The 10,651-nt window shown below is 43.0% G+C and overlaps 1 protein-coding gene across 1 annotated transcript in view; it reads left to right on the plus strand.

The window, feature by feature from the left end:
- wwp2 (WW domain containing E3 ubiquitin protein ligase 2) overlaps window positions 1-8,689 on the plus strand; it is a 36,572-nt gene extending 27,883 nt beyond the window's left edge. Inside the window, exons 11-18 of the mRNA XM_056282395.1 lie at window positions 1,356-1,598; window positions 2,956-3,089; window positions 3,357-3,497; window positions 4,138-4,258; window positions 5,397-5,501; window positions 5,784-5,880; window positions 6,305-6,377; window positions 7,810-8,689. Of these exons, the coding sequence (XP_056138370.1) occupies window positions 1,356-1,598; window positions 2,956-3,089; window positions 3,357-3,497; window positions 4,138-4,258; window positions 5,397-5,501; window positions 5,784-5,880; window positions 6,305-6,377; window positions 7,810-7,909 (1,014 nt within the window). The 3' untranslated portion in view covers window positions 7,910-8,689. The remainder of the gene's footprint in view (window positions 1-1,355; window positions 1,599-2,955; window positions 3,090-3,356; window positions 3,498-4,137; window positions 4,259-5,396; window positions 5,502-5,783; window positions 5,881-6,304; window positions 6,378-7,809) is intronic.
- The last annotated feature ends 1,962 nt before the right edge of the window (window positions 8,690-10,651 follow it).

The following is a 10,651-nucleotide window of genomic DNA, read 5'->3' on the forward strand; positions in this document are numbered from 1 at the left end:
GATCTGTCTTCATTCCATACCTGAGGATTGGCTGAGACAATCCATAACCACAGCAATTATGATTGTTTGGATATTATTTACTGGTCAGTAATTCAGCCTGATGTATCATGTCTGAACCAAACCCGCCATGCAGAGAGGGCGCCTCAGGTCTCAGTTGCTGTTTCAGTCTGAAGCTGCTGCAATATATTATGTGTTCGTCTGAATATTGTTACTGTAAGATGCAGGGATTGTATGAAATATTGTTTGTTTTATGCGTTAATATTGTTTTCTATCCTTCAAGGTCCTATGAAACAAAAACTGTATTTTCATACTTGTTACTACCTCTTTTGTCCCTGCTTAATTCACATCTATTTAACACTATATTCTAGAAATTCACCCTAAAAAATGGTTTTATAATTGTGTTCATAATATTAATGGTTTTCTCTCTCTGGCAAATACAATAATTTTATACATTTTAATTTTATTTAAGTCATCCTCCAGTAAAGGGCATACACTGAAAAATGTCTAATGAATGGGGCACGCAAATGAGAATAGATTAATGATTTTCTGTTAACAAATTGAAACTATCCAATAGCATATAATATCCACAATTTTCTAAAAATGCCCAGCCGTGATTGGCTGTCAGTCAAATCAAACTCGCTCCCCTCACAAAGTCCCACTTGGTCATAGTGTTTCATTTGGCTATCCGTCAAAGTGTAGACATTTGCAGTGTTGTAAATGTCAAGTTCATGGGACCTCAAAATGTTTTTGTGTTTTTGTTTTGTTTTTTTACTAGGAATAAGTGCTAAAATGATGACTTCATGCCATCTGTTGTTTAACTGTACTTGTTGTCAGCTTTGTGTTTCTTCATTGTTTGGGATGTTTTTCTGTTTTATTTTATGTCACCTTTTTTGTGTTGTATTATTCTTGTACCATAAAACATGTTTTATTTGAGTTGTTAATGTCAGCATTCCAAAGATGAGGAAAAAAACCCCAATTTTCCTTGCCTTTAATGCTTACGATACATTTGCTTACCTAAATTAACTGAAGGTAATAAGTATAAATCCCCCACTTTTATTGAACAGCATAAACTTGACAATTAGCTATACAGGGAAAAAAAAGAAAAAGATATGGTCAAAGTGGTCATTATCTTCTCCATTAGAAAACGCTTAACATCTTTGCATGTTTGGAAAAAGAAAAGTTGCCAATAGTCACAAGTCTACTTTTGATTCTTTACATATACGTACAATCTTGCTGTTGGTATTAAAAAGACATTTTGGGGGAATCGGTGTGTCCCTTTCCTGCTCCGTGCCTTCATCTCTCAGCAGTATGCACAGCTTGAGAAAGTTCTTGATCTGGTGCCTGTTTATCTGCAGGCCTCTGATGAAACTCAACTATTCCTGCCTCACCTTGACCACCTCCATTTCCTAATGCATGGCCTGTCTCCCCTCTGCTCCAGGGAGTGGTTCTTCCTGTTATCCCATGAGGTGCTGAACCCCATGTACTGTCTGTTTGAGTACGCTGGCAAGAACAACTATTGTCTGCAGATCAACCCGGCCTCCTCCATCAACCCTGACCATCTCACCTACTTCCGCTTCATCGGCCGCTTCATCGCCATGGTGAGCTGCATTTGGGGTCATTTGTAAAAAAAAAAAAAATCGAATGTTCTCCTCCCTAGGACATCGTAAATCTTTTCCGTCGACAGCAACACTTAACTAAGCCATGTAGCGAATAAGACAAGACAACATCCTGCCTTAGACATCACTAATGTCCGACTCTGTTTGGGGGGGGTTTAACCAAAAAGAGTGAGCAGGTACAGAGGAAAACGGTGCGTGTGTGTGTGTGCTGACATATTTATGGGTTGCCTTCAGATTTGTGCATGCCCCCAAACCCAGTGAAGGAGTCTTTTATATTCATGAACCCCACCCCCCAGTTTTGCCAAGCATAACTCTCTCTCTCTCTCTCTCTCTCTCTCTCTCTCTCTCTCTCTCTCTCTCTCTCTCTCTCTCTCTCTCTCTCTCTCTTTCTCTCTCTCTCTCTCTCTCTCCCCCTCTCTCTGGGACACACTCCAGAAGTTTTAAGCCCCAAAACCAACACCCTGTGTTCCTCCTTTCGGCTCCCCCACCCCCGCAATGACCTCACTGCCGCGCCCAGCCCACACCCGCCAACAACAGACTATATTTAGTCTTAAAATGCACTTCCCTGACTTGCCTTATAAAGATGCTTGTCTTTCCCAACTCTCGTTGCCACCAATACCTTTTTCTCCTCACGTTTTGTTACTTTCCATTTTGTTGTTTGTTTACCACCCTCTCATTCCCTCTCCATATTTAACTATCTGTCTGTTTCAGTTCTATTAGCTTCTGTGTGCATGTGTGTGCTCGGGTTTGTGTCTGTCTGTGTACTTGTGTACCTGTGGTGTGTGTATGTGTGTGTGGGTGCATGCGTGCGTGTGTGTGTTATTGGGGGGAGGGGGTGTACACTGTGAACATTAGCTGTACAGACAGACAAACAGTCGAGCCACAGTGAGGGAAACGGAACATAATGGAGCAGACTCTGAGTCAGTCAGTCAGCGGGTGAATGTGTTGTTCTTGGAGCATCTCTCCATTAAGCCCTCTGTGGTGTTACAACATTAAACAGCCCCGTCTGCTCTCAGCTCTCCTCTGGACTCCAGCTACCACTGGCCCCATTAATCTTTTCACTGTACTTCTCTGTGTGTGCACACACACACACACACACACACACACACACACACACACACACAGGAAGAGTTGAGATGTGGGTTTTGGAGGCAGGCTAAGGTGTTTACATTTCTGTGTGAATGAGTCCATGTGTGTGTATGTTCTCTAAATCTCAAGGTGTCTGAGCAGTGAACACTAGGTCATTCTACTAGTGGGTTGGAATGAAAACCTTAAACATCCTCTCTCTCTCCTTTTCGTCCTCCTCCTGTCTGTCTGTCTGTCCTCCTTGGTCCGGTAGGCCCTGTACCATGGGAAGTTCATTGACACCGGCTTCACTTTGCCATTCTACAAACGCATGCTCAACAAGAAGCCCACGCTCAAAGACCTGGAATCCATTGACCCTGAGTTCTACAACTCCATCATGTGGGTCAAGTAAGTAAACCAGAAATTTTTTTAACACCCCCCTTTTTCTCCTTCTCTTCCTCTCTCGCCCCCCCCCCCCCCCCAAGTTAATTTGTATCAACCGAAATCACAGTTACAGTCTCGGAGGGGTTTATATTAACACAGTGAGAAACAGGAAGAGACAGTAGACAACACCCTCTATCCTAAGACCCTTGAATCAGATGAGCAAAAAACCCTTTCAGGAAAAGATGTTGTAGATGTATTGCTGATGTGTGTGTGTGTGTGTGTGTGTCCCAGAGAGAACAGCCTGGAGGAGTGTGGAGTTGAGCTGTATTTTGCTCAGGACATGGAGATTCTTGGGAAGGTGTCTACACACCAGCTGAAGGATGATGGAGAGAATGAACTGGTGACCGAGGAAAACAAGGAAGAGTACATCGGGTTAGACCCTCTCTTCATCCCTATCTTTTTCTCTGCTTTAATGCACAAGTCTCTTCAAGGGTCGGGCCTTTAGACTGAATACTGCTTTAAATTACTTTGGTTAAGAATCAAATCAAACATCCTGAAAAGGCATTATTAGTAATTTTTTATCAATAAAATATTACTAATTTGGAGCTTTTATCAGAGATGGATTACAAAAAAAAAAACCCTAAAAGATTATAACCTTGCTTTCACACTTGGCACATCAAAAGCGAAGTGCAGATCATTTCTGTTGGCTGTCAGACAGCTTTTTTCCAGTTTTAAACATTTGCTATCTGTCCTTTTCATCTCTTTGAAATTACTCTAGTAGAATGTGCTAGCTATCAGCCCTTCTAGAGTTTATTTTCCCCAAACGTACTCAGCATGAATAGCCTTTTGATGCTGACTTTTCACTCTGTACTTTCCTTCCCATCCTTCCTCTATCTTTCATTCCCCTATTCCCTTCCTCCTTGTCAACCGTCACACCAGCTCCTCCTTACGTAATTTCTCTCCCTCCTTTTTTTCAGCCTACCTCTTCTTCCCAACCCTTTGTCTCTCTCTATATTCTTCATGTTGTGTCTTCCTCTCTCTCAATCCCCGTCCGTTCTTTTTGCCTGGGCAGCCTGCTGACCGACTGGCGGTTTACCCGTGGGGTGGAGGAGCAGACCCAGGCGTTCCTAGATGGCTTCAATGAGGTGGTGCCTCTGGAGTGGCTGCGCTACTTCGATGAGAAAGAGCTGGAGGTGAGGGCTGGGGGGCTGGCAGGAACACAGCTGGGATCCACTCGAAACTGCTGGCTAATGCAGTATTAGTTTTAGATACATGCCGGATATACGTACCTTCTCAGGCAAAAGGCTGTCCGGGTGCTTGACCACTTGTTTTTTTTAAGATAGATTTCATGCCAGTAGAGTCTGTTAGTTCACATATGGGCAGAGATGTGCTGTTTTGTTTACCCAGTGACTCACTATAATAATGACGTTGTGTCCCATGTCATCCTCTACCTAATGTGTCACAGGCACACTCCTCATTATCTAGTATGAAAGAAGCTCTTCACTAGCAGATGTGTGTGTGTGTGTGTGTGTGTGTGTGTGTGTGTGTGTGTGTGTGTGTGTGTGCGCGTGCGCACACGCACACGCATCCTTCTGTGTGTGTTTTTGTCTTTGTGGGTAGGGGTGAGGGGATGTCATAGGAAATGGATTGTTTTGTGTTATGATCTTAGTGGTTGGTCTTCTTCTTTGGTCCCTTGCCTAAACCCCCTTTGGGATGCAGGAAATACATTATTAGTGGTCTGATTTTAATAGCCATCATCCTTTTTGGTCTACAAAACAATGTTGACATAAAGGAAAAAAACAGCTTTCCATAACAACTTGACATAGCTTCAGCAAGACTGGGGGGGGGATGTCTACTTTTATCAAATGTTGGGTCTAAGAGTTGTTTACAGTGCTTTAACAAAGGGAGACCAGAACGGGCCATATAAACCTTAATGCAATAAATAGAAATATTTGATTTAGTGTTCTGCTGTTTATTTTTTTATTTTTTTTTTCATGGTATGGCAAGTTGATAATTATTGCTTTGATTTTGGTCCCAAGAAAGCAAGTCACCAGGAATGGTTCTGTCACTTTCTGTGTGCTTGGGTGGTTTGGTCCTATTCCGTACCATATGTTGAAACTGTACCTCTTTGTTTGAGCCTCCAGTTTATGTTATGTGGGATGGAGGAGATGTGAACTAAAGTAGGTCCTTCATTGTGTTTCTAGTCATGTTCGATCTTTAGAGTAGGCCTTTATGCCACCTCCGAACACCCCTCTGAGGCTGTGTTTGATGCCAGAGATGGTGTTTCAGCCCTGTTCTCTGTATTAGCATTTACTTTCCCTCTTTTTCCAGCTGATGCTGTGTGGCATGCAGGAGATTGACTTAGCAGACTGGCAGAAGAACACCATCTACAGACATTACACCAAGAACAGCAAGCAGATCCACTGGTTCTGGCAGGTGTGTACCGAAACTCGGTTCTATGTGTGTATGTGTTGTGTAAAACTGTGTGTGCGCACTAAGCATATTAATTTTGGTGCATCTGCTCGGACGCATATATAAAAGTTTATGCATGGTAAAGAATGAATATGAATAAGTGCATTCAGTTAAGGCCCCTTCAGATGTTTGAGTATGTTATTGTGCACATGGGGGGGGTCATGATCAAAACTCTGTATCTCAGCTTGTGTTTTACTTTCACCTATGTATGTGTCTCCTCTAAAATACACATCTCTCCAACTGCAGGTTGTGAAGGAAATGGACAACGAGAAGAGAATCCGTCTGCTCCAGTTTGTCACAGGAACCTGTCGGCTGCCTGTCGGGGGCTTTGCGGAACTCATAGGTGCTGACAACTACAACAGAATGACAACACATAAAAAGAACCGTTTCAGTGAAGACCGTTTTTTTTGGGGGGGGGGGGGGGTTTAGAGTGCTGAAGTGTGATTCTGCAGCCTCACTTGCTCAGCAGTTTTCCAAACTTTCTTCAGGACCCAACAGCATAAATGACTACACCCCACTCTCACACATGTAGCTTATTTTATAAAGCCCCCAGTACATGTAGAACACATTTAAATTTGCAGCTAAATCAAGGGAGTAATGTAATATTTCATGCAATATGCAAAGATTTCTCATAGAGATAAGAATACTGTTTTGTTTTTGTTTTTTGTTAAGTATTTTGCAAATAAACAATACAAAGATCAAGTAGCACATCCTCCACATGATAAAAGAGACTTTCATTCTAAGCCATCTTCTTCTTGCCCCCTCAGGCAGTAATGGTCCCCAGAAGTTCTGTATAGACAAAGTGGGGAAGGAGACTTGGCTTCCAAGAAGCCACACCTGGTAAGCCATAAGAAGTTACCACTGCCACTGGCAACATTAATGCATTACATGTTGTTTGTTTGTTTTTCTTTTCTTTTCTATTTTTTTTTGTGATTCCACACCATAGTTTGGATCAGCCTAAACTAAAGCTATATACATGTGAGCCAGGTAACTTAAGTTTATATAACCCGTGTAAATCACCAGGGCCAATGTTGTGTTTGTTTTTGTTCAAGTAGGTAGTTATGTTATTCTTCTACGTCGAGTCACTTTATTTAGAAATTATGTTTTAAAATGGTCAGTTGCGGGCATCCTTGTTGTGTAGCGGTCTATTCCGTTGCCTACCAACGTGGGGATCGTCAGTTTGAATCTCAGTGTTGGGCGTCCCTACAGACACAATTGGCCGTGTTTGCGGGTGGGAAGCCAGATGTGGGTATGAGTCCTGTCACTGCACTAGCGCCTCCTCTGGTCGGTTGGGGCGCCTGTTCGGGGGAACTCGGGGAGAATAGCGTGATCCTCCCACGTGCTATGTCCCCCTGGTGAAACTCTTCACTATCAGGTGAAAAGAAGTGACTGTGACTCCACATGTCTCGGAAGAGGCACGTGGTAGTCTGCAGCCCTCCCTGGATCGGCAGAGGGGATGGAGCAGTGACTGGGACAACTCGGAAGAGTGGGGTAATTGGCCGGATACAATTGGTAGGGAAAAAAATCCAAAAAGAATAAATAAAAAATAAAATGGTCAGCTGCGACTTAAGAGCTCTTCAATTTAAAAATATAGTCAACAAAAAGTCCGCGGTCGTGTAGCAGTCTAAGCATCGGCTTTGTGTCGATGCAGTTGCCCACTGGGGATCGGGTTTCGCGCCCCGGTCTTGTCAGAACCGACTATGGCCGGACTCGATGAAGCAGCAATAATTGGCAACGCTGTCTTGGGGAGGGGGGCGGAGTCGGCTTGTGTTTGTCACATAAATGTGTCTCTGTGTGTGTCGGAAAAAGCAGTGGTTCGGCCTGGAGTCGTCTTGTCACGAAAGTGGCGAGGGGTCTCCTTCGAGACTGCCGGCCGGAGAGATGCAGTTGGCGATCACATGCAGTACGAGGGTGGGTGTTTGAACTAAAATAGGGATCGATTGGCCAATAAATTGGGAGAAATCAGAAATAAATTTTAGAAAGAAAAATATATATATATATAGTCAACAATAAAATACAAATATGTATATAAGTTATATAAAACGCAGCTGTCACAGTTCAACCACAAAAGAATATAATCAAAGCAAAGTTGACTACATGTTTCAGCCACAAGTGGATTTATTAACCAAAATTGGGCTGCGGGGTATTAATTCATATTAACATGAAAGTCCCTCCACAAAAAATTGCTTGATTACCTATTCGTGTGAACCAAGCCTGTTTAGCCCCCACCCCCTCCCCACTGTAAAACTTTCTGTTTGCCTTTTTGCCACAGCTTCAATCGTCTGGATCTGCCCCCCTACAGAAGTGTGGAGCAACTGCGGGAGAAGCTCCTGTTCGCTATCGAGGAGACAGAAGGATTCGGACAGGAGTGAAGAAAGGAGAGAGCCAAGGGAGGGTTGTCAGAGATGCTTCTAGAAGTGACAAGCATTTTGTTGGGATAGTTTTTTTTTCCATTCTTTTTTTCCCCCTCATTTGTTAATCATAGGGATATAAAATCGAAAATTTCCATAATGTTTGTATCAGAGATGATCTGAATCATGGGAACAATCGGAGTAGGGTGACGGGGACAGAGAATGTAAGGGGGTGTGTGCTTATGTGTGCAGGTATGTGTGCGTCTGCGGTGTCATTACCATTGTGAATTTGCATACAAATGTGTGTGTGTGTGTGTGTGTGTGTGTGTGTGTGTGTGTGAGTGAGCATGCGCGTGTGTGAGTGTGTGTGTGTGTGTGTCAACAATAGGATGTTCCTTAAAGAGAAATATTTGTCTAGAGTCCCCTCTCTACGGCCCACTGACCTCACTGAGTAGACCGCTTATACACGCACCAAAAACAAAGGACAGGATAGTTCTAATGTCAGCAGCAAATCACAATGATAGCACAGCTACATGCAAATACAGTATAGCATATCTTTCAAACAGAAACTGCAATTTAAAAGTCACATGAGAGACAATGAGTGATTGTGCATGAGAGAGGGACTGTATGCGAGAAAACGAACATGTGTTTCTATACATGTGTGCGGAAAGCTGCAATGACGACTAGTGCACCTCTACTGCAGAGGCTAGAAAAGTGAGATATGATGGTATTTTTATTTTCTGTTAATTGTGAAATTGAGCATCTTTCTTGTACATAGCCATAATAAAAGAGACAGTAATCTTGGAAAAGAGAGCGAGTGTGTTATTTGCATGTCAGTACACTAATATTGATTTACCCAAGGTAATTGTGGAAAACTTTAAAAGGTCGTAGGATGAAGTTCTTTGCAAGTTTAGGAATGTTACGTAAATATTAATACTGACGGGGGCGTCCGGGTAGCATAGCGGCCTATTCTGTTGCCTATTAACATGGGGATCGCCGGATCGAATCCCGGTGTTGCCTCCGGCTTGGTCGGGCATCCCTACAGACAAGTGGCCGTGTCTGTGGGTGGAATGCCGGATGTGGTTGTGTGCCCTGGTCGCTGCACTAGCGCCTCCTCTGGTCGGTCAGGGCGCATGTTCAGGGAGGAGGGGGAACTGGGGGGAATAGTCTGATTCTCCCACGTGCTACGTCCCCCTGGCAAAACTCCTCACTGGTGAAAAGAAGGGGCTGGTGACTCTAAAAATAAGACCTTTGTTATTTAACATACTTATTCAGCAAAGAAAACAAGACAGATACCGGTGATTATCATTGCAAAGTCATTGAATTTTGTCAGTAAAAGTGTGGTTTAACCATATAGAAAGTATGAGCAGTGATGCCTCCGCATGTCCCCTCAGACTCGAATCACAGTGGAAACTCTCAAGTCTTCTAATCTTTCTCACATTTCCTCCGGTTTGACTAAATTCCAGTTAGAGATTAATAGATTTCCCCAGTTCCTTAAAGAAGACGGTGAATTTATGTCAGGGCAGCATGTTTACTTACTGCTGCCATGTTTTCAGCTAGGCTACGTTTTATTTCCACCGCAGAATTACTCCTAACGGCACTCTGATGTCTGTGTCTGCAGCTGGAAATGGTGGTGTTCTTTACTGCAGTTAGATGTCTTGTGAAGACAAAGTGAAATGCTCAACAACAAAAAAATTCTCCGTGAAGATATAAAGTTTTGAATCTTAGATGAAGTTGGGATTATAGTATGGCGATCGAAGCAGATATCCATTGATCCACAGCTACTGAGGAGCAATGATGGCAAGATAGTATGTCACGCTCTTTAGATCATTTCACCGGTTTTGCCTTTTGCTACTTCTCTCAAAGGCCTCTGGCTGCAAACTCATCCCAATGCCAAAAGGATGGGCAGTTCCACAGCAAATTGGCTTGAGAACATAGAAAGACAATGTTGCCTTAACCAAGATTATTCTCGCACCATCAGGGTACATCCGCTGGTTTTGTTGGAAGCATTGCCATTGTATATAGGCCCTAAGCACGATTACATGTACAGGCGGTCAGACTAATTGTCTATTAGTCACTGGTTTAGCAGTTCCAGGCTAAACACCCATAATTACAGTGTGCAGTCTCAGGTTTCTAACACGGGGCAAGAACTGCATGAAGATTTGGCTGCCCTTAATGACTCATTGGCATGTCTTCATTACAAATCACATAATCAAGTGGTATTTCTCTTTAACACTAAATTCATCTCGTTTCATCGTAAATCAAATATGTGGTGCTGTGCGTTCAGCAAACTCAGCCCTGATTAATCGATGCTCCTGCACCAAGGTAAGAAGGTTACAGATACAAAGTACAGTAAGGAACATTTCTGAGGTTCACTTAACCACATGATGCTGTCCCTCAATGTTGTCACTACTTCTTCGGAAAAGATACAATTAAAGCAAATAAATCTTTTATCTCCATGTGTATCTTTGTCACATTTGGACCAGATAGAAAACCACTCACCACTTTTTGTCTAAATCTGACCATAGAAGGTACAGTTACAGTTTGGAACAAAATCACTGTCCACAGGAAGTGGATCAGATGAGTACAAATATGCCTGCTGATGTGAAGTGTCGTATCAGCACTGGCTTCAGCCAAGTAGTATCACTGTGGGTGTTGAAAAATTATGCATCCATATTGGAAAAACTACCACATGAATGGCATTAACGCTGAATCACACAAGGGTGTTACTTGGTGTACATCTACGCCCCAACCATCTCACAT

This window comes from Lampris incognitus, chromosome 6, assembly GCF_029633865.1.
Source record: "Lampris incognitus isolate fLamInc1 chromosome 6, fLamInc1.hap2, whole genome shotgun sequence".
Lineage (NCBI taxonomy): Eukaryota > Metazoa > Chordata > Actinopteri > Lampriformes > Lampridae > Lampris > Lampris incognitus.